Genomic DNA, 23,953 nt, shown 5'->3' with positions numbered 1-23,953 from the left:
GGTGGAGAACAGCTTCCGCTGTCCCTACATTGGTGACTGGGATGTAGGCAACGCCCTTATCCACCTGAACCAAACATGGAGAGGCCAGCAACCCAACTGGCAACCCGGACTCAGAAGGTTCAAAAAGCACAGCCTGACCTGACAACTGCTGAGAACAAGTAGTGGCCACCAGCTGCATAACACCACCAGGTATCCGCACGGCCCGCGGGCCCTGTACCTTAACGGTACCGACAGGGTCCTCTGGGGCTTGGGCTGCAGACTGGTGACACTGATGTAAGGCCTCCAAAACTGGTCTCGGTGCCTGTGACACAGAAGGAGAATTAAACAAGGAGCCACCGAAAGCCCCAAACAGTTCTTGATAACAGCGGCGGATTACGTTCATTCCTAAGATGCCAGGGACAGAGGGCGTAGCCCCAGGAGGGTCCTTCACTATAAGGATTCCACAAGAGGGCATTTCCTTGCCACACAGGAGTACACTGAGCTCCAAATAGCCAATGTAAGGGATGGCAAGCCCATTGGCAGCCCGAAGCTGTAGCCAATGACATGACTGAAGGCGTTCTTGTCCCCAAGGGGCAAAATGTGCCAAAAAGAAACTTTCTGTGATGGTGGAAACCATGGACCCAGTATCCACCAAACAAGGGACAGTTACCCCACTAATAAGCACATCCATCTTTGGACACGATGAAATTAGCCTGCCAATCCTATCTTTCTGTGAGCCAGTGAACTCCCCACCTGAACTGTGACTCTGCAGCACAGATGGCGTTAGTTTTCCGACTGGGTAGCGGGAAGATGATTGCCAACTGCGGCGTAAGGAGGGCCTGAATCAGAACCTGCTCTAGGGCGGCGTGAAGCCCGCTCCCCAGTGCACTCCCTAGCAAAGTGTCCTGGCTGCTGACACCGGCGACAAATCACCGAGCCAGCCCGTGAAGGCCGAACACTTCTTCGGGGGTTCTGTAAAGAAGTCACTGTCTCAGTGAGCCGATTTAACTGCTCTTGTTGGCGCTTTAGGAGTTCCTTTAGCTCACGCCACTCAGACTCGGGTGTACCAACAGGAGCGAACCTAGGGCTAGTGTGCACTCCACACTGAAAACCATATGCCGATGGTTGAGAATAGCCACGGTCGCGAACACCGCCTGAAAACCCTTCTCTTTCCCATCTAATTGCTTCCCCGCGCACCTCTAACAAGGTGGCAGTGGGCACACGGCGAACGTATTGTTTAAGCTCTCTGCGGAGACCACTATCAACAACATGTTCTACAAATTGGTCTCGGAGCAGCACCTCTGCGTTACGCATACCATCAGGTGCACTTTGTTTTACTTGCGCCATCAGAGCCATTAGCGCTAAGGAAAACTCCTGCAAAGTCTCTTCCTCCCGTTGTCTCCTCGAAAAGAAAGCCTGCTGCAGAGTGACATAGGACTGCGCATTGCCATACAGTTCCTTTAAAATGGTCAACACCCGAGCAGGATCCCCTCGCTCTAAATTAGGGCGAAATTTGATCTCCTCCCTTGCTTCTCCCTCTAAATGGTCAAAAATAAAGAAAGCTTGATCAGCAACAGACAGGTGCCGGGCCCGCATGCATGCTTGAACCTCTTCGACCCATTCAGCTATATTGATGCCTGTTCTACCATTGAACATGGGACATTTACGGTCCCTAGGCACCACCACCAGACGCTCTGTAACGGCGGCCTGGCTACCAACATTTGGTATGCAACCAGCTGGTCCGAAAGAGGACGACGCGGCCCCGCCACCAGACTCGAGCACAGCGCCCCCATCCCGGCGCAATTGCTCATTATCTGCCCTTAACTGCGCTACCAAGTCTCTAAGTTGCTGCAATTCTTCCTCCATAATAAATTTTGACCCAACAAAAAAGAGAAAATTAAATCAGCAAGGTGCTAAAATCCTATTACTCTTCCTTCTACCTGGATACTGCTGTCTTGTCTATAATCACACTCTAAAACAAATAGAGCCTTCGAACAGGTGAACTAGACTCGTTGCAAGAAAATAAAACAATTTACAAAACCAAACATCTACCTCAAACGTGCATCCTGTCGACAACGCCAAGTATGTGACCAAGTGGTCGGCGGAGTTATGAACAAAATAAATAAACTTGACAACGCCACCTAGGGGAATTACACCCCCAGGAAATATATTTAAGAAAAATAAATAAAAGGAATAAAAGAAGACCGCACAGATTCAAGGATGCACACTGAGGCAGGTTGGCTTCCAATATTAAAACAGTTTTATTTATAGAAATAAATAAAATATTATAAATAAAATATTAAAAGTCAAGATGTAGCGTCATTATTGACAGTGTCCTACAGTAAAAATAAACAATCGTGGAACTTGGACTTACCAGCAGCCGTGGAACCCAAAGAAAATCACACCAAAAGAATCACTGCAGACCACCCAGTGCTGTACAAAAGAAAGTGTGAAAACGACCCACCACCTGAGGTCCCAGGGCCACTGGCTCGTCCTCCTTCACTGAAATAAAACACAGAAAAGTATGTTAAAAGAATAAAAGGACACTGAGCGTCAGGCTCGCTACAAATCATAAAAAGACAAACACACTTTAATAACTTTAATAAAAGAAATCACACACACACACACACACACACACGGGAAAGGCTTATTCCCCACGGGTCAAACTACCACTCGTGCTGGTAATAATTATTCTCAGGCGTAGGCCGGTCTGGCTCCCCACCGGCTGAGACCGGCCACCCAGGCGATTTAGAGTCCCAGCACGACACTCGGGCAGAGAATCACTTCAGCCCGATCATAGAAGTGTGGGTACAAGCAACAGTCCAGGATAAAATAGAACACCAGGCGAACCCAAAAAAAAGGTAAGCCTACTTAATAAAAACAAGATAAGACAAAACGAGACAAGACAGCAGACTCCACCAAGGAGGAGTTCACAACAGCAACTGAGAAGGCAGTCCACTCTTCCAATTTAGGTTGGACAATTTACCATGGAGAGGTGAGTACAGCAGTGGACCCTGAAACAGATAAGTGTAACCTTAAACTCTTATAGCTATGAATGCTAATAAAAGTAGTTCTAACAGCTTACCCCAGGACCGGAGGCACTATACTCTCATTGGTGGAGATACCACGAACACCTCTCTCCGCAATGGCAGAATTAAACAGACTGCTGCGCTACAACAGGCCGGAAAAGGATATTAACACCAATTCCAGTATTCGGAGGGAATCCAAGGTTAAGCGAGAGCATACCTGTAGCTGTCGTATAATCGGCTCTTGCTGATCAATCCGTCGCAGTACGCCAGCATTTACTGCTGTATCGTACCAGAAGCTCGGGAGGAATTAATCCAACAAGACATCGGCTTAGCTTTATACAGGCTAGCGCCACCCTGCAATCAATGTGCAGGTGGGTTCCCAATTAACCCGATCACCTGATACAAGGAGCGAGTGCAGTGGAAAGAGAGCGAGGGTGGTAGAGCGAGCGAGAGAGAGAGAGAATGAGAGAAGAAAAACAACGGAAGGCGAGTAGCCCATCTGGCTACACAAGGGGGAAACCCGGCGGCGTCCTCGCCTTCCTGTCCGTGTTCTCCGCTCCGGGGCGCTGGAAAGAAAGGGGCAGCGATAGTCACTACTCTTTTAGCGGCTACCGTTCATCAGAGTGGGATAAGTCAGGGACCCCGGGTGGGCAGAGCTCTCAACTCTGCCCGCCGCTTCCTTGTGTAAGGACAAGAAAGACATTGTGGACAAAACAAGACACCCCCCATAATCTTTAGTGACAATATTGTAGTGAGTTAAATGGTCTGATTGTTCACATCTGTATTTTCTTTGATTGTGGTAAAATAATGTGTGCCCCAGTCTCCAAAAATGACATAGTGCAGGAAGCGTAGTTATTCCCCCGTTACACCACAAGAGGGAGTATCCCCTAAAATGAGCAGCTCTAGCGGGAGTAAAGAAGCCAGCCACTACCCATAAGGCAGTGCGCCTATAAGCGTTATGTGAGACTGCAAAAGTGTGTAACGCTGTGCTATGTCCATGTATATATTTGCAGGTAAGCAGATACAAGATGGTAAATAACTTAAAATGTGTCTACAGATGAGTCCACGGGGTTGCAGAGAATGTGGGAAAGTTGGCCGTTAATCCCCACTATGTGTCATTAGTGTATAAGTTATTGGTAGCGATGTGAATTAGCTGTGATGCTAACGATTAGCAGCTAGATCTGATTCATTAGTTTGTGCGGAAACCTCGTGGCACTTTTGTGGCTTTATACCTGTACCGGGCTGTAATCACAGCAGATGTAGACTGGTGGATCACACTACCTTGTGTTTATGTTTATTTCATTGTTCCACTGTAAGAAATATTAGTGGTTTGAGTTTAAACACTACCCATAAGGCAGTGCGCCTATAAGCGTTATGTGAGACTGCAAAAGTGTGTAACGCTGTGCTATGTCCATGTATATATTTGCAGATGCAGTAAAGGCGAACTCACAAAGCCACACTGGTTTCAATTCATTTTAATTCAAGTGTGCAACACTTGTAACGCGCCAATCGGCACCGGCCCGTCTCGCCGCCGAAGGTAGAGCACTGTCTCGTCGCCTCTAGTTCCTCCAGCCGCCGGACCGCTCGCTCCGATCCCTGCTCGCTGGCATCGTCTCCTCGTTCACCGCCCACGCACCCAGCACTCTCTGTAAATCACCGCCAGCTCCTTCCTCTCAGGTGTGTCAAATTAGTAAAATGGGAAAAGGGCGGAGTCTCTCCAAGACAAATTGACAGATGTAACCAAAACATGCAATTTGTTTTAATTCAGCATCACTGCAGCTGCACTGTTCAGAGGTGGACTTGCTAGAGTGTTTAGGATCATTGTCCTGTTGCATAATCTGAATGCTCTTGAGCTGTTGGGCACAGACTAATGGCTGGACATTCTTCTTCAGGATTTCCTTGCAGAGAGCAGAAATCATCAACTATGGCATTTAATCCAGATCCTGAAGCAGCAAACCAGCAAAGTAGACCATCACACTACCACCATTGTATTTGACTATTGGTATGGTGCTTTTGATGAAATGCTGTTTTGGTTTTACTGCCATGCAAACTGGCTAAAAGTTCAACTTTTGTCTCATTAGTCAACAGAATATTTTCCCAAAAGCTTTAAAAGGGTATCAAAAGATATTTTTTGGTAAAGATGGGATCTTTTTGGCAGAAAATATCTTTTCATCATCATCAAGAAGCTTAATATGAATATAAATGTAAAGATTTATTTATTCATCTGTTTATAGAAACAGCAAAACTCTTGATGTAAATACAGTCAAGTAATGTGATGTAACAGAAAATGATTTGATTACAGCAGATCATTTTAAAATCCTTTTTTCAAAATGCCACAATAGACATGTAATATCTCAATTTAATTCTGTGTTTAGTGCTTGGTGAGGTTACTGTCAGCTCTGTGTTCACTGGTCTGTGTCAGAGTTTCTTCCTCTTCAGCAGCTGCAGTCAGTTCCTGCTGTAACAGCTCAGTTTCTCTGCAGTCTGACTGAGGGAGGTTTTTGTACGACTACAAATCACTGTGTGAACACATTAGCACTGTTTATTGCATGGATACTCATGCAGTAATAAACTGCTGCATCTTCAGCCTGAACTCCACTGATGGTCATAGAGAAGTCAGAGCTGCTTCCACTGCCACTAAATCGAGTTGGTGTTCCTGACTGAATTATGTTCCCCTGTTTTATTAGAAGCTTTGTGGTCTGTCCAGATTTCTGTTGATACCAAAACATACAAGGTTTACTATTACAGGTTCCAACAGCACTGTTGGTCCTACAGGTCAGAGTGACAGTGGATCCAGGAGTAGATGTCACTACTGGAGGTTGAGTCACAGTCACCTGACCGCTGCATCCTGCAGACAAAAACAAAGCATTCATTTATCAGCAGAAATCAATGAGAGAAAAAGCAGCACATCATGTTTGAAATGTTGCTGAGTGAATGAACCTGTAAAACAGCAGCAGGTCAGCGTCCAGATGAGGATGGTGATGAGAGTCATGGTGGTTGTGCTTTCTGCTGTGTTGACTGACAGATGTGAGTCCTGCAGTGTTGAAGTCACAGAACTATAAACCTTCTCAGTTCTCTGGAGGATCAGCTGATGATGCAAAGCCTCCTCTCTATGGAAATGATTTCTCTGCTCTCAACACACAACAAAGAAATGTGAGAAGCAACAATAAATTATTATGACATGATTATGATTCTAACAAAACACTGGAAAATACTTCAGAAAAGCGATTCTTTTTAACATCTGGATTAAAATGGCAGGTTGGTTGGAAAGCGTAGATTTTACTTTTTTAATCAAGAAAAATATTAAAACAATCCTTAATTTTTTTTTTAAAGAAAGCCATTTGAACACAAACACTTTTATGATAAATATTTTCTAAACTGTGAAGTTTACTGGGGAAAGTAGTTAATTTCCAGCGTTTAGAGGCTTGATCAGAGTGTGGGAGGTTTTTGTACGGCTGCTTAATGAGTTTGTATCACTGTGGTACACTTTTGGTGGAGGAACCAAACTCATCATTCACTGTAAGTATCTAAATCTTCTCATTAACACAAAATATTATACTATTACTATTTTTGAATATGTCATCAGAATGTATTTAAACATTGTGTGTTAAATTATATTCTGGGTGTTTTACATGATGTGTACATGGTTGGATTTAGTCATAGTAGCTGTTATTGAAAACTTGGTATCAGAAAGTGTGAATATATAATACAGTATCATAACTGAATGTTTATATAGTACTGAAAATTAAAATTATATTTTGAATAAATCTATTTTAATTAAGTTTTTTTTGTATTTATCTGTGAATAAATATTTTTTCACAAAATCTGAGGCTGAAAATAGCACGAGGAAGCTTTGATTTTATTTATTTATACAAACAGTTAACTGGATAAAAAGGTTTTACATTCTTGGCTTAAAAATAAAAGAGTTTTATTTAGATGCAATTTAACGCTTCCATCGCGAGTTTATGGTTCAGTACTTTGAGGTAGTAAAACTGAAGTGAAACAAACAGATGGCAGTCTGTACAGACGGTTCATTTTTTCAGTTAAGAAAATAAATGTAGGAACTAGATGCTGTACAATAAAATTACTTTTATGGCAGGTTTAGAAAAAAAAAGATGTGTAACCTAGGGGAAAATTCCAACTTTAAATGTAAAATTCCAACTTTGTCATTATTTGTAATTGTTATTTTTCCATTTCTTCCACGATGCTGTTAATCTCTGTCATGTATCATAACTGTGTAATGTTCAGCTCTCTGTCCTACAGCAGAAGTTAATCTGCTCCTTGTGTGTTCCTGCTCTCCCTTCCAGCTGGCCCCATGGTCAGACCCTCAGTCTCTCTGCTTCAACCCTCCTCTGAGAAGCTCTCTGGAGGCCCAGTCACACTGGCCTGCCTGCTGACCGGCTACTCTCCTCAGGGAGCTGAAGTGAGATGGGAAGTAGATGGCACAGAGGTGACAGAGGGGGTCCTGAACAGCTTAGAAGAAGAGAAGAGTAGTCGCTACAGCAGCAGCAGCATCCTGATGCTGAGCCAAGACAACTGGATGAACGCAGAGGTGTTCTCCTGCAGGGTGAACCATCATGACCACCGGCAGGCCAAGTCCTTCCGCAAGAACCGGTGTGAGGGCTAGAGGGGCTGCTGAAGTCCAGGACAGGAGCTTAGTGTGGGGGAGCAGGAGATACATCCCTGCTGCTCTGATCAATATGAGTTTGAAAGTTTGCAGATGAAGTTATTTGATAACAGTAACTTACACAGTGACATGTGTAGCAGCTGGATGTGAGTGTGCCTAATAACTGCCATATTAATGATTCATACTTTTGCCAATAAAGCTTGCAGTGATCCATATTATTAAGCATTCTGTCTTATTTTTAAATATAATTGTTCTATAATTTCAGTGTTGTGTACTATAAATTAACCTGTTTGCCTAACACATGAAAAATCAAGTCTGGGAGGAGATGAAAATGGCAGGGCTGCATCTGGCCTGAACATCTGGGACAAATCAAATATGTGTTCATCATTTGAAATTAACCCGTTTTGCCCCACTGGCAACAATTGTTGCCAAAGTTTATCACTGTCATTTTCGACTCACAATAAAAAATCTCAAAGGTACTAATGCAACTTTTTCCACTTATATGCTAGTAGACAACTTAGACAAAGGTTTTGATTTTTAAAAAATCGTTTCCAAGTGCTTCCTATCGCATGACATCATCTGCTTCCCGCTCTTTCTGGCTGAAGACATGGCGGATGCAAATCATCCTGGAAAGAGGTAATTTTCATAAATTTCTTATGACTTTCCCCCCAAACATATTTATAATTATTTAATCATTCAAGTCTCTAGAGTAACCCTCCCCAAAAAAATTGTACCTAGGATAAATATTTTTTTGTTCATGGGCTTATTTCTGTGAGTGGCAACAAAAGTTGCCAGTGGGCACATAGCATGTCGCTAACTAAAGGAAAACACTGTCTGCAGGATTGCTCCTAATTTACTTATTTAAAATTGTAGAATGATGTACAATGGCTCATTTTAGTCCTTTTAGAATAATTCCTAGCTAAATAAATTCACAGGTATTCAAGGCCTCTGTGTATAGGATTTTTATACATTACCATACATCATTTTCTTGCTAGCTAAAATTCGCTTGCTAGCTAACATGTATGTTGTCCTTTCCTTAGGTACACCGTAGCAGAGATCCTGGCCATGCTCCAGGACTCTGAAACTGTGGCGGACATCACAGTTGTGCCTGAGTCAGAAATGCACGCACATGACACAGACTGTGACAGTGACCAATCTGATGATGAGGCCACTGGTGACCATAACCGCCTCCCATCAAGAATACTCAAAGGTGAAGGCTTTCTACCTAATTCGGACATGCAGCTGCCAAATCCCCCCGATGATGATCCTGGGTGCTCATCCTCAGTGAGTCAGACAGAGACTAGAAAGGTCAGTGGCACAAATGAAAATGTGACCAGTCAGATTGTTGGGCCCATGCTCCACAAAACTAAGAACCAAGACAGGAAATTCAAAAAAATCAAAATTGCGGCCAAAGCTGGCCTTGGCCTTGGCCTGGCAGAGAAAGCTGAAGTGCCACCTGGAGTCAAGTTTTACCACGACAACCTCTTCACAACCCTGTCCCTGGTGGATGAGATGACCCTGAGAGGCTATGGCAGCTGTGGCACGATGCGACAAACTCAGCTCCATAACGTTCCCTTCACAGCACCCCAGACCTTCAAGAAGACACCCAGAGGAGATGCTGAGTATCTGGTTGAGGCAGAGAAGCTGATTGTAAGGTGGAATGACAACAGCGTGGTCACCGTGGTGTCGAACATGGAGAGGGAGTTCACCGAAACTGAGGCGAAGAGATGGAATAAACAGAAGCGGACTATGGACAAGGTCAGACAGCCCAAGTGTATCCAGGACTACAACACACACATGGGAGGAGTGGACCTGCATGACCAGTTTGTCAGCCGCTACAGAGTCAACATCCGGTCCAAGAAGTGGTGGTGGCCATGCTTCAGCTGGGCCCTGAACAGTGCCATGGTGAACAGCTGGTGCTATTACAGGTACACAAGGCTGTATGTTATTTAGTGATATCACAATCGAGTTGGTGATGTTTGACTCGAGGTCATCGCTAGTGCTCTTCGGTCGACAAGAGCAACAGTGATGATATCCAGACCAACATCACAAACTCAAGTGTGATATTGCTTTTACAGAACATTCTACATATGGGGCATGACGTTGTAGAAAGGATGAAACGATGCACATTCATGCATCTATCATGCTTGTTTTGTCATTCATTTAGGTCCTGGAAAAGCGGGGAGAAGGATCTCTTCTCCTTCCAGAGGCTGGTAGCCCAGACCCTCCTCCTGCGCCATGGAACAAAGCCAAGTAGGCAGGGCAGAAGATCTTCAATGGCGGTGGCGATAACTGATGCCACCAGGTTTGATAATTTGAACCACTGGCCCTGCAACACTGGTAGCAGGTACAAGCGATGCAAGAACTGCGGCGGACGCACATCATTTGCGTGTGGAAAGTGTGATGTGCCACTACATGTGGAGTGCTTCAAGAAGTACCACACTGAGTAGAACATGCATGAAAGATGATGGAATGTATGGGAAGAAATATGTTATATATGTATATATGTTTTTAGAGGTTCTAAGAAAAAAATGTTTGTTGAGTTTTTGAGTATAAAAAAATTGAGAATAAAGAAATCAGTTCAAATTGTTTGATGTTTTGAATTTTATACAGGGGGAACCTGAGGCTCCACCTTTTTGTTATTATTTATTATGACTATATTATTATTTTGTTCTTATTATATTATTATTATTACTTCTCTATTATTATTATTAGGTGACATTTGACCTAGTGACAAGCTGTGTGACTACTGGCAACAATTGTTGCCAGTCATAAAAATGCTATTTTCTTCAAAAAAAAGTACAAAATGGAAAAAATAAATACATAACATGATTCAGAGGGACTCAACTGATAAAATGATATGCCTTACAACTCTGAAAAAAATCTGGGCACAAACGGGTTAATGGAAAAGCTGAAAGAAGCTTGTGGTCATGTATTTATATCTTTTAGCAGGGTGACAGTATCTCCAAATTTTACTCTTGCGGAAAAATAAATAACTTGAGTTTGATTCAGTAAATAAATGTTTCACTTGAAATTAAAACCATGAAGAGATCTAGAAAATAAAAGCTCAAAATGTGAGTGTAGAATGTATCTTAGTTAGTGTGCTCATAATCAAATATGTAAATCACTTGTACACTTGTGTTGTGTTTAAGTGGTTATTCTAGTTATTCTGATTGCAGTTGAAAACTCTACACCTGCAGCCTTCAGCCAAAGTGAAGAAATTTTTTATGCAGCCATGAATCATTGTGTAAACACTTCACTACCATTGTAACCCAGACAGTAATAATCTCCAGCATCTACTGCCTGAAGATCACTGGTGGATAAAGTGTACTGAGAACCAGATCTACTGCCTTGGAGTCAAGATGGAGTTCCTGAGTTTGGGAGGCTGTCCAGGTTTCTAAAGGTACTAAGTCCAGCAACTCCCTGTGGTGCTGATGGTCACAGTGCCTGACAGGCTTGACCACAGTGCACACATCTGCTGTTGCTCACAGTGGTCCACGGGATCGCTCAGGGAGTTTGTGTGTTCGCTCAGACACATGAAAAATTAGAGGGAACATTGGTCACCGCTAGGTTCGGTCCTGCATTGCACCAGAGACATTATATGAGAGAGACATGGAAGTGATTTGAAATATAGGCAAACACACATCTGTTTTTGTGAAACAGAACAGGTACATATAACGTGTAAGTTGATCCTTTTCTCATTCAGCTTTTTTTGGGAAAAAAAAACAAAACAATTTTTTTCCCATGAAAGCAACTAGCTTTTTTTTCTGTTTTCTCATGGGAGGATCAGCTGATGATGCAAAACCTCCTCTCTGTGGAAACGATTTCTCTGCTCTCAACATACAACAAAACAATGCGAGAAGGAATACTTTTGGTATCTAAATGAATTATTATGACATAATTATGATTCTAACAGAATACAGACAAATAGTTCAGGAAAGATGAGAGCAGTTTTTTTAACATCTGGTTTAAAATGCTACATTTGTTGGTAAGTATATATTTTACTTTCTTGGATCAACCAGCAGAGGAAAAATGATGAAAATGATCATAATTTTTTTTAAAATATATATATAGTTACATGTATTTGATGGCAAATGCTTTTGCTTGTAAACTTTGAAGTTTACTGGGGAAAAAGAGCAGATTTTCAAGGGTTAGATGTTTGATCAGAGTGTGGGAGGTTTTTGTACGGCCACTTAATGAGTTTGTATCACTGTGGTGGACTTTTGGCGGAGGAACCAAACTCATCATTCACTGTAAGTATCTAAATCTCCTCATTACTACAAAATATTATACTATTACATATTACTTATATTATAAGTGTAATATGTCATCAGAATGTTTTTAAACAAGATTTTATTCTGGGTGTTTTACATGATGTGATTGGGTTTGGTCATAGTGGCTGATACTGAAAACTTGGTATCAGTAGAGTTTAAATATATAATACAGTATTATCATATCAGTATACAGTATATCATGTTTATATATCGTGTTTATATAGTACTGAAAATTGAAATGTATTGAGTTAATCTGCTTTAAGTAAAGGTTTTTTTGTATTTATCTGTGAATAAATATTTTTTTCAGAAAATCTGAGACTGAAAATATAGCAAAAGGAATCTTTGATTTTATTTATTTATACAAACAGCAGCATAATATCGTTCATGTCTTAAAGATCATTTGATTATTTGCAGATTAATGATTTCATCACTGAGTTTATAGTTTATTAGTCTGATGTAGTAAAAAGGAAGTGAAACAAACAGATGACAAAGTCCAGCTCTGTTTGTTTTCCATCAAGAATATAACTGTAACAACAAGACATTTATTCTAAATTATTGTAACGTTTACAAAGATTTTAATTGAGTGTGAAAACACAATTTAATTAAAGTGTTAGGTTCTCCTATTTATTACCTCCTCTCCTCTGATCACAGTGTCATGCGCACAGTTAATCCACAGTGCTGTTAATCTCTGTCATGTATCATAACTGTGTAAAGCTGTTACTGAAAATATGATATGATGACTTCCACTGAAATGTTTGGCACCATGTTGGATATAACATTTTATGCTGTTGACTAAATGAATTAGTTTTCATACAGATGCACTTTAACGGTTGAGTTTACAGTTCGTTAGTCTGATGTGATGAAAAGGAAGTGAAACAAACAGATGACAAACTTTAACGTTTCCTGTACAAATTTCAATTTTATCATCATGAAAACAAATACAGCGGTACATCCACTAATTATTTATACTTTTTTAAAACCTTTTATCCTCCAATTTCTAAGTTTCTCTCCTCTGTTATATCACAATATCATCATACAGTTAATCCACAGGCCTGTTAATCTCTGTCATGGATCATAACTGTCTCGTGTCAGCTATCTGTCCTGCAGTAGAGGTTAATCTATCGTTGTGTGTCTGTGATCTTTCCTCCAGCTGGCCCCATGGTCAGACCCTCAGTCTCTCTGCTTCAACCCTCCTCTGAGAAGCTCTCTGGAGGCCCAGTCACACTGGCCTGCCTGCTGACCGGCTACTCTCCTCAGGGAGCTGAAGTGAGATGGGAAGTAGATGGCACAGAGGTGACAGAGGGGGTCCTGAACAGCTTAGAAGAAGAGAAGAGTAGTCGCTACAGCAGCAGCAGCACCCTGATGCTGAGCCAAGAGAACTGGATGAACGCAGAGGTGTTCTCCTGCAGGGTGAACCATCATGACTACTGGCAGTCCAAGTCCTTCCGCAAGAACCGGTGTGAGGGCTAGAGGGGCTGCTGAAGTCCAGGACAGGAGCTTAGTGTGGGGGAGCAGGAGATACATCCCTGCTGCTCTGATCAATATGAGTTTGAAAGTTTGCAGATGAAGTTATTTGATAACAGTAACTTACACAGTGACATGTGTAGCAGCTGGATGAGTGTGCCTAATAACTGCCATATTAATGATTCATTCTTTTTCCAATAAAGCTTGCAGTGATCCATATTATTAAGCATTCTGTCTTATTTTTAAATATAATTGTTCTATAATTTCAGTGTTGTGTACTATAAATTAACCTGTTTGCCTAACACATGAAAAATCAACTCTGGGAGGAGATGAAAACGGCAGGGCTGCATCTGGCCTGAACATCTGGGACAAATCAAATATGTGTTCATCTTTTGAAATTAATGGAAAAGCTGAAAGAAGCTTGTGGTCATGTAAATATATCTTTTAGCAGGATGACAATATCTCCAAATTTTACTCTTGCGGAAAAATAAATAACTTGAGTTTGATTCAGTAAATAAATGTTTCACTTGAAATTAAAACCATGAAGAGATCTAGAAAATAAAAGCTCAAAATGTGAGTTTAGAATGTATCTTAGTTAGTGTGCTCATAATCAAATATGTAAATCACTTGTACACTTGTATTGTGTTTAAGTGGTTATTCTAGTTATTCTGATTGCAGTTGAAAACTCTACACCTGCAGCCTTCAGCCAAAGTGAAGAAATTTTTTATGCAGCCATGAATCATTGTGTAAACACTTTACTACCATGGTAACCCACAGTAATAATCTGCAGCATCTACTGCCTGAAGATCACTGATGGATAAAGTGTACTGAGAACCAGATCTACTGCCTTGGAGTCAAGATGGAGTTCCTGAGTTTGGGAGGCTGTCCAGGTTTCTAAAGGTACTAAGTCCAGCAACTCCCTGTGGTGCTGATGGTCACAGTGCCTGACAGGCTTGACTTAACAGAGTTAGAAAACTGTTGGCAAATTCCTTTGAAATGAGGACTAAAATGATGTGAATCTTGAGAAAAAAACAGAAAATGTATCAGGTTAAATCAGAGAAACATGAACAGCACAAACAGAATTAAAAACAAACAAATAAAACAACTCTCATCCTGACTCAGAAAGCCAAACATTATAACCTGAGTTACTGGAAACATCACTTGACCCTGACCACTGCTCAGAGTAGAGCTTCAGAAGTTACACTGCGACTCAGTGTTTTCTGTTTTTGTTTTAAGTTTTATTCTGGGAATTGTGGCTTTCTGTCTTGTATTTTCTCTTTTACCTCTTTTAAAACACGCACGTCCAGTGTTCAGTGTTTTGGGTTTTGCTTCACTGTTGTCTTGTCTAATTAGGTTCAGCTGTGTCTCCCTCCTGTCTGCCATTTTCTTGTTACCTTGTGTGTATATTTAGTGCGTGTTTACCTCTGTTCTTCGTCAGAGCGTCTGCCTATCATTCTGTGTACCTCTGCTGGAGCAGCGTTCAGATAGCTGCTCTGCTCTATGTTGGTACAGGGCATTGAAGATGATAACAGTGAGTGAATTATATTCTTAAATTTAGTTACAGCACTTTCAGAAAGACATCTACTGTGATGAAGTCTACTCTCCACTGCTGTGTAATCAATTATTGTACTTAGAACAGGATTAGACAAGATAAGGTTTTCAGGAAACACTGTTAAATGTTCAGTTTCTATGCCACATGTTAAAACAAGATCTAGAGTGTGATTAAAGTGGTGGGTGGGTTCTTTTACATTTTGAGAGAAGCCAATTGAGTCTAATGACAGATTAAATGTCTTGTTGAGGCTGTCATTTTTAGCTTCTACATGGATGTTAAAATCACCCACAATAATTATTTTATCTGAGCTGAGCACTAAATCAGATTAAAAGTCTGAGAAATCAGACAGAAACTCTGTGTAAGGCCCAGGTGGATGATAGATGTGAACAAATAAGACTGTTTTTGGGGGGTTTTCCAGCCCGGGTGAACATGTTTAAGCATCAGGCTTTGAAATGAATTAAAACTCTGTCTTGGTCTGTGGTTGGTTAATAAGCTGGTGTGGGAAATTCACTTTCCCTGTCATTGGTTATAATGATATGCCTGATTGGTGTATATACAGAACTTCTTACAGTCCTTTTGCATAGCAAGTAAATAATGTCTGCCTGTGTGTGTGATGGCTGCAAATGCAGTCACACTAAATGAAAAAAGTGACATTGCAGTGTTTTCATCTGCTGACAATCAATCAAGTTGTTTTAGGAAAAAAACCCAAACAGAAACATGGCTTTGGTGTGCTGGCAAAACATACTACCTAAACTTGTTATGATCTATTAAACTTCTTTTTTCTTTTTGTCACATGCACATGTTTTATCCACATGACATAACCCAAAAACCAAAGAAGGAACCTGGTGTCCAGTGCAGGAAAGGTTATTAAGTCCAATCTCATCATGATCTGATGATGAGATCATGATTCCTTACATATGACAGACTGACACCCACGATAGTAAACATGAGCTTATTGCGATAACCACAGCTTGTCCTTTTGGTACTTCAGGTTTTGTACTGACAGAACTACTGATACAACAGCACTCCGACGCAAAGCCAAGAGAATTGGTTGAAAGTAGATCTGTGGTAATGCAAAGATCAGAGAGGCTGGGCATGAACTCACACTGGGAAAAGGAACACGCCTGCTGCTCTGATCAATATGATTTTTGAAGAAAACTTTGTGTGAGAGAGATCACTGCTAAAAAGTGTTGACAACAACAAGTTAAAGCTTCGATCAAGCTTTAATGATCTTCATGGCCTTCATGGGAAGATATTGGGAATATAAAGCTTAAAAAAAAAATAAAAAAACAAACAAAGTCTTAATGCAATGTGATTATTAGGGAAATGTAAAAAAGAAACAAAACTGTGAGTTGGTGAGGTTACTGTGTTCAGTGGTCTGTGTCAGAGTTTCTTCCTCTTCAACAGCTGCAGTCAGTTCCTGCTGTAACAGCTCAGTGTCTCTGCAGTCTGACTGAGGGAGGTTTTTGTACGACTACAAATCACTGTGTGAACACCCAAGCACTGTTTATGTAATGTTGACTCTTACAGTAGTAAACTGCTGCATCTTCAGCCTGAACTCCACTGATGGTCATAGAGAAGTCAGAGCTGCTTCCACTGCCACTAAATCGAGTTGGTGTTCCTGACTCAAGCTTTTTCGCGTATCTTATTAGGAGCTTTGGAGTCTGTCCAGACTTCTGTTGATACCAGTACATACCCTCATCACCATCAGACCATCTGTAAACAGCTTGGCTGGTCCTACAGGTCAGAGTGACAGTGTTTGAAGGAGTAAATGTCACTACTGGAGGTTGAGTCACAGTCACCTGACCGCTGCATCCTGCAGACAAAAACAAATCATTCATTTATCAGCAGAAATCAATGAGAGAAAAAGCAGCACATCATGTTTGAAATGTTGCTGAGTGAATGAACCTGTAAAACAGCAGCAGGTCAGCGTCCAGATGAGGATGGTGATGAGAGTCATGGCGGTTGTGCTTTCTGCTGTGTTGACTGACAGATGTGAGTCCTGCAGTGTTGAAGTCACAGGACTATAAACCTTCTCAGTTCTCTGGAGATCAGCTGATGATGCAAAGCCTCCTCTCTATGGAAATCATTTCTCTGCTCTCAACACACTGAGGGCAATGTGGGGCACAGAATCAGAAGAAAAATTGTTTGAATTAATACCATTAATAATTTTATGTAATAGAGGAAAATATATTGGAAAGATTTACGTATTTTTACCACCTGGATTAAAATGGCACTCTGGTTTGTATGTTTACTTTTTGATTTTGGTTTCAACAAATACAATATACCTGTATAGCTTTTTTTAAATTATATTGTCATAATTTCTGAATTCATGATTTTTAAAGTGTTTTTCTGTTTGCTGTTTTAAGCAGTTTTGTGTGTGTGTGTGTTTGTTTGTTTTTAAAATAGCTATAGGTTTATGTGAAAATTAAGTTTTGTCTTTCAGTTCTTAGTAAAAATACAATTATGATAATTATGATTTGAATTCATTAAATTATTTTAAGTCACTTTAGTTAAATCATTTTCTACATGTAATCAGTTGTACTGTGATGTTTTACATGACAAAAAGGTTAATTTTCAGTGGTTAGAGGTTTGTTCGGAGTGCAGGAGGTTTTTGTACGGCCACTTAATGAGTTTGTATCACTGTGGTACACATTTGGCGGAGGAACCAAACTCATCGTTGGCTGTAAGTACCAGAAATTTGTCATTTTTATAAAATGTAGTATTTATTAAGCATTTTTTAAAAATATATTAAACAGAACTTTGATCAAATTCAATGATTATTATTAACTCAGTGTCATAATTTTATAATAAACTTTTCTTCAATCAATATTCATTCAGTCTTTTAAAGAACTGAATTTACAGAAAACAATTTTTAATGTTCTTTTGGTTGTTTTTTGCTTCTTTAAATATTATCCGGTTAAAATATTAAAATCTGTGATAGTGAAGTTTTAGCTCACTTTAAATTAAAATGTATTTTTACTTATTTAAAGTAAAAACAAATATTGAATTATGTTTTGTCGACTTAAATTTTTTTTACTAAGTATACTTACATCAAGTTTTTATTCATGGCTGATCAATTTGAAATTAAGTTTAAAGGAAGTGAAAGAAACAGATGTGAAGTTTTAACTGTATTCTCATGAGTGCTTTAGCTTTGTCAGTTTCAAATATGAAAATAATCACAGGTTCAAGTTATTAACTACATGATAAAAAAAAAGATTTGATCAATAATCACTGACTATATATTTATTTAGATGTTTGTACATTTGTATCTCTTTTCTCGATTATCTTCAACCTTTTCTCCTCCAGCGGGTGTGGTGAGGCCCACCCTCACAGTCCTCCCTCCCTCCAAAGACGAAGACAAACAGAGTAGTGCCACTGTGGTGTGTTTGGCAACCGGGGGATTCCCCTCAAACTGGAATTTGGGCTGGAAGGTGGGGAGCACCAGCACATCCTCAGGGGTGTCAACCAGCCTGGAGGTCTTGGGGACAGACGGCCGCTACAGCTGGAGCAGCACCCTGAGCCTCTCCGCAGACCAGTGGAGGAAGGCGGGCTCAGTGAGCTGTGAGGCCAGTCTGAGTGGACAGAGCCCCGTCACTCAAACCCTGGACCCTGACCACTGCTAAGAGTAGAGCTTCAGCAACATTTCCTGTCTGCATATGATGTGTTTTATAGTTTGATGAAGCTACATGTTTCTGTTCTTGCAATATCTCTGCAAACATTTGACTCTCTATTGATGTGCATGCTAATTTGAGCAGCTATTATTATCCATGTTGTTCTTTAAAACCGTGCTGTAAAAAAAAAGTCTAAATCACAAAATAAAATCACAGCTTAAGAAAAATCACTTTTCTTTGGTCCTTTTCACAATACTTTATCAAATATAAATGCTTTATCAAACCCGTACCTGTTTTTTTAACAAGGAGAAGCACCACAGTCTTTGGAAAAAACTCACAAAAAGCCCAGCCTCCAGGAGGCTCCAACTGGAGCAGCTGTTTCTGCAGGTGTTTTTTTAAAGGGAAGCTAAGTCTCTTCGTTAACTAGCTTGGTTGTTCTACAAACAGGTGGTGGCACACAATGAGCAGGTTCAGACTGATCACATGGGAAAACACTAAACTCAGTCTTAAACAAAATTCTTCATCATCTAGAATGGCTTTGGCAAAAGAAATATAGAGCTATATGAGGTTAAAACATGACAATTTTATTGTTCTAACAATATAATTTTCACATTTGAAGTCTCACGCCCTGAGTCAGAAAATCCAACATCACAATCTGAGTTATAGAAAACATCATTTCGCTGTACTTTTCAGTGTGAGTGAATGAACAGTTCAGACACTCAGTGACAGAAGAACTTAAACTCTGAGAAGCAATGAGGCATAAAAATCATGCAAAACACATTTAAGGAGGCAAACACACATCTGTTCTTGTAAAGTAGAAAGGGTAGGTATTATGAATGTTCATGTGATTGAGCTGACATATTATTTTTGTGTTTTTTCTCCTTGATACAGTTTTGTCTTTTGTCTTCTTCCTAATGGTAAAATAAGCAGCAACATGGCAAAACATACTGTCCAAAGTCCTGATGTGAAAAAATGTTTTTTCTCCTCTTTGTCACACATAAATTCAGACAGAATGCTGGAATAATGGGTTTTATCTTAATATCGCTGTACTTTAAATCTTCGTGTGGTTGGACTTTATTACTCTCGAGTGAAAGGCTGTCCAGCTTTTTACCCATTTCTCCTTGTTACAGCTCTAGCAGTTTGTGTGTTGTGTGGGTGTGCCCAGTCTCTTCCAGGAGCTCAGCTGCCACCCATTTCTCCTGAGGAACCAGTGCATTACTGTATTCATTCAGCAATCAGCTACCCAGAACTATAGAAGCCAGTGAAGCACTGCTGACTCAGCGAGTGGGCCAGCTTTGGGTGTTGAGCACCTACTGAGTATCTGGTCTGTGCTGGCAGCAGAAGTAAACCTGTAACTTGGTTAAGTATCTTGTTTTCTTTTCCCAGGATATTTTAGGTTGTGGTTGTTTTTGGTTTGGTTGAAACAGTGGTCTAACTCTTTCTTTGAGTGAATCCCTTTTAATAAAACTTATTAAAAAGCTATGCTGTGAGGGTAGTTGCAGGGGCATCCAAAATGAACACAGGAAGTCGCGTCTCTCTACATGAGCCAGTGTGCAGGGTACAACACTACTATACTGTTGCCAACAACAACTTGGAGAGTCAGAGTGCATCTGGAAAGTATTCAGTGCTTCAGTTCCATATTTTTGTCATTTTCACCTTAAAATCCTAAGCAATACCCCATAATGATGAAGAGAGAAAAGGCTGCATTAAATTGCATTAAAAAATGAAATAAAAAAGGCAAATATGACATGTATAAATATTCACAGCCTTTGCTCACTACTTTTTTTCTGTAATGATGTAGTATTTTTTTAAAGTTTCTCAAATTCTTCCCCTCAACTTCAGTGAATTTGGATCACTACTGTCAGTGCACAACCATTTTCAGATCCCTTCAGACATATTCAGTCAGGTTCAAGTATGGCTCTGGCTGGGACACTCAAGGAGCTTCATAGAGTGGTTCCGAAGCGACTCCTGTTATCTTGGCTGTGTTCTTAGGGTCATTGTCCTGTTGGAAGATGAACCTTCACACCAGTCATCTGACCGCTCTGCTGTACTTGCCTGATTGGTGGAGTGCCGTAGAAGGTGGTTCTCTCTCCATAGCCTCTGACAAAGCTCTATCAGGTTCTTGGTCAGGAAGCCTGCTGTACGAAGAGTCCTGGTGGTTCCAAATTTAGTTGTTTTAGCTATGATGTGTTACGTTTCGGTGTTGTCAGTGTTTTGTTTTTGCGTGACTGTCATGTGTTTCCTGTTTTACTTTGAAGGTCTGTTGTTATCTTAGTGTGTTCAGTTTACGTTTCCTTGTCTCGTCAGGTCTAATTTGCCCCAGCTGTGTTTCCCTCCTGTGGTCCATTCCCTGATTGCTCCTTCTATGTATTTAATGACAATGTGGAGGAAAAAAAGCTTTTGTTTAAAACTGAAAAAAATATATAACAAGAATTCGCAGCCTATGCTGCAACACCCAAATCATGTCCAATCAACTAAATTTACCACAGATACACTTGTTATGGAAAATTTAACAACAACCTGCAACACACCCAGTGAGCTTGATGTGAAGTGGGTTTAATAAACACATTGCAATTTGGAGAGAGCATCCCAGTGAAACACTAGGATCATCTCTGAATTGTAGCCACCGCCCTTACATCTTACATACAGAGACACAGAAAAGAATATTCCACAAACTCATGTTGGCCCCTCTCATGGGGGGGCTATACCCCCTCCCTCACAGAGAGAATTATGACCTGGTTTTCTGCTTGGCCGTCACCTAAAGATTTACATCCCTGATAAGGAGGAGTCCCACTATCTGTTTAACATTTCCCATTACAATGGTCTCACTGTGTTAACATTCCACATGCATGCAAACTGGTGACAGGAGTGTTCTTACTACAGTAAAGTCAGAAAGTGATATTACTATAACTAATGTGATATGATTAAATATGTGATTAATACATGAGAAAAGAAATCTGCCTCCACACACTCCAAGTTGTAGAAACATCTACCAGATTATCTTTTGAAACGTGATGCACCTGACCTAAATTTTGAGTGTCATGGTAAAGGCCGTTTCTTTTTTTATAATAAATTAGTAAGAATTGCAAGTATACATTTTGTCATTTTGTTATAATGGAGTGTTTTGTGTAGAATTTTGACATCGAAGACGTTCTTGTTCTAGGGGTGCTTGAAATTTCACACAATATTGAAAGTCCCAATGAGAAGAATTTACTCCATCATAGGTAAAACAACTAAACTTGGAACCACCAGGACTCTTCGTATTTAAAAACTCGGATCATTTTGTTTTATAATCATCAAGAAGCTTAATGGGAATATAAATATAAAGAAACATCTGATCTGTTTGTATAATTTGACAACTCTTCATATAAATACAGTTGGAAATGCAATGACAAAGTAACTTTGTGGATTTTTTTTATTCCTTTTTCTAAAAACACCCCCAAACAAATCTATCTGTGTGAGATTTAGTGCTTGGTGAGGTTACTGTCAGCTCTGTGTTCACTGGTCTTTTTCAGAGTTTCTTCCTCTTCAGCAGCTGCAGTCAGTTCCTGCTGTAACAGCTCAGTGTCTCTGCAGTCTGACTGAGGGAGGTTTTTGTACGACTACAAATCACTGTGTGAACACCCAAGCACTGTTTATGTAATGTCGACTCTTACAATAATAAACTGCTGCATCTTCAGCCTGAACTCCACTGATGGTCATAGAGAAGTCAGAGCTGCTTCCACTGCCACTAAATCGAGTTGGTGTTCCTGAATGTCTTATGCTTACATGTCGAATTAGGAGCTTTGTAATTTGCCCAGATTTCTGTTGATACCAGAACATACACTGGCCGTAACTACAGCCACCAACAGCTTGGCTGGTCCTACAGGTCAGAGTGACAGTGTTTCCAGGAGTAGATGTCAGTACTGGAGGTTGAGTCACAGTCACCTGACCGCTGCATCCTGCAGACAAAAACAAATCATTCATTTATCAGCAGAAATCAATGAGAGAAAAAGCAGCACATCATGTTTGAAATGTTGCTGAGTGAATGAACCTGTAAAACAGCAGCAGGTCAGCGTCCAGATGAGGATGGTGATGAGAGTCATGGTGGTTGTGCTTTCTGCTGTGTTGACTGACAGATGTGAGTCCTGCAGTGTTGAAGTCACAGGACTATAAACCTTCTCAGTTCTCTGGAGGATCAGCTGATGATGCAAAGCCTCCTGTCTATGGAAATGATTTCTCTGCTCTCAAAACACTGAAGGCAAGAAGGGACGCAAAGTCAGAAGAAAAATTGTTTGGATTAATACTATTATACATAAAACTTGAATGATACCACTGACGTCTTATGGAATAGAGTAAAATATACAGAAAAATAATTCAGCATTTTTAATATCTGGATCAAAACAGCACTTTGGTTAGTAAGCTTACTTCACACTATTGGTACACATTACACCTCTATTGCTGTCCAAAGTATATTGCCAAAATCTCATAATTCATGTTTTAGAAACATTTTAGTTTCTGTGTTTTTCTTTTTTCTTTTTGCTGATATAGCTTTATTTCATTTGACAATCTTTTGTCTTTCAATTGGTAATAGTCCAAATAAAATTATGAAAATGACTAAAAATCATCAACAAATTTAAGTTATATTATTATATATTAACAATATTTCATGCCTGTGAAGCTTTTTATACTTTGATGAAGCTACATGTCTCCTCTGTTGCGATATTTCTGCAGACGTTTGACTCTATTAATCTAAATGCAGAATTCATCAGCTATTTATATTATATTGTGCTTTAAAACCATGCTGTGAGAAAGAGAAAACAAGTCTATATCACAAAATAACATCGCAGCTTGTGAAAAATCACTTTTGTGTTATTGTTTTTCCATTACTTTGCATAGAAATACTTGATCAAACCTCCATATTTCTCTTAGATATTTATACATTTACATTTATACATTTATGTATGTAAATATAAAAATACAGAAATATTTCTTTATACATATTAGTTTCTATCAGGGCACCTAACAGACCTGCACATGATGTTTTGTTCATTGAGATATATTTAAGTATTTCTTTTAATAAACAAAGCTGTGTATTTCTTCAGTTTTGTTTAGATTCTTTGTGTTTTTGCTTTTGTGGTGTCGAGTTGATCAGTTATTGCAGTCTGTCACTCTGCACCTGCAGCCTTCAGCCAGACTGAAGGAGGTTTTTGTACAGCTCTAAATCACTGTGTGAACACTCCACCACCATGGTAGCCCAGACAGTAATAATCTCCAGCATCTTCAGCCTGAAACCTACTGATGGTTAAAGTGTACTGAGAACCAGATCTGCTGCCACTGAATCGAGACGGAGTTCCTGAGAAGAGAGTTGATTCTCTGTATATAAGTAGTTTGGGTGTCTCTCCAGGTTTCTGAAGGTACCAACTGAGATCAGC

At 40.2% G+C, this 23,953-nt stretch overlaps 1 protein-coding gene, 1 long non-coding RNA gene, 1 pseudogene and 1 gene segment (V, D, J or C); 3 read left to right on the top strand and 1 right to left on the bottom strand.

Annotated features, from left to right (window-relative positions):
- Window positions 1-18,784, top strand: part of LOC146552239 (immunoglobulin lambda-1 light chain-like) — a 164,057-nt gene extending 145,273 nt beyond the window's left edge. Inside the window, exons 3-4 of the mRNA XM_085257417.1 lie at window positions 17,576-17,611; window positions 18,235-18,784. Coding sequence (XP_085113543.1) covers window positions 17,576-17,611; window positions 18,235-18,551 — 353 coding nt within the window. The 3' untranslated portion in view covers window positions 18,552-18,784. The remainder of the gene's footprint in view (window positions 1-17,575; window positions 17,612-18,234) is intronic.
- LOC146552242 (uncharacterized) lies at window positions 1,988-3,507 on the bottom strand. Its single transcript, XR_014889963.1, has 3 exons — window positions 3,226-3,507; window positions 3,065-3,150; window positions 1,988-2,481 (listed from the first exon to the last, which is right to left on the bottom strand). It is a non-coding gene; the product is annotated as an uncharacterized LOC146552242 (long non-coding RNA).
- On the top strand, window positions 6,135-7,853 carry LOC146552241 (Ig lambda-2 chain C region pseudogene; annotated as a pseudogene). Its single transcript, XR_014889961.1, has 2 exons — window positions 6,135-6,161; window positions 7,316-7,853. The product of XR_014889961.1 is annotated as an Ig lambda-2 chain C region pseudogene (transcript).
- On the top strand, window positions 11,833-13,592 carry LOC146552240 (Ig kappa chain C region, B allele-like). The segment is given in 2 exon segments: window positions 11,833-11,888; window positions 13,060-13,592. A coding segment is annotated over 1 exon segment (312 nt).
- Window positions 18,785-23,953: the final 5,169 nt, after the last annotated feature.

The sequence above is a fragment of the Mchenga conophoros genome, linkage group LG19 (assembly GCF_057382185.1).
Source record: "Mchenga conophoros isolate Kocher_MC1m ecotype Shallow Benthic linkage group LG19, M_conophoros_male_GT1.1, whole genome shotgun sequence".
Lineage (NCBI taxonomy): Eukaryota > Metazoa > Chordata > Actinopteri > Cichliformes > Cichlidae > Mchenga > Mchenga conophoros.
The sequence above is the reverse complement of the archived record's forward strand: the minus strand, read 5'-3'. Positions and strand labels throughout refer to the sequence as shown.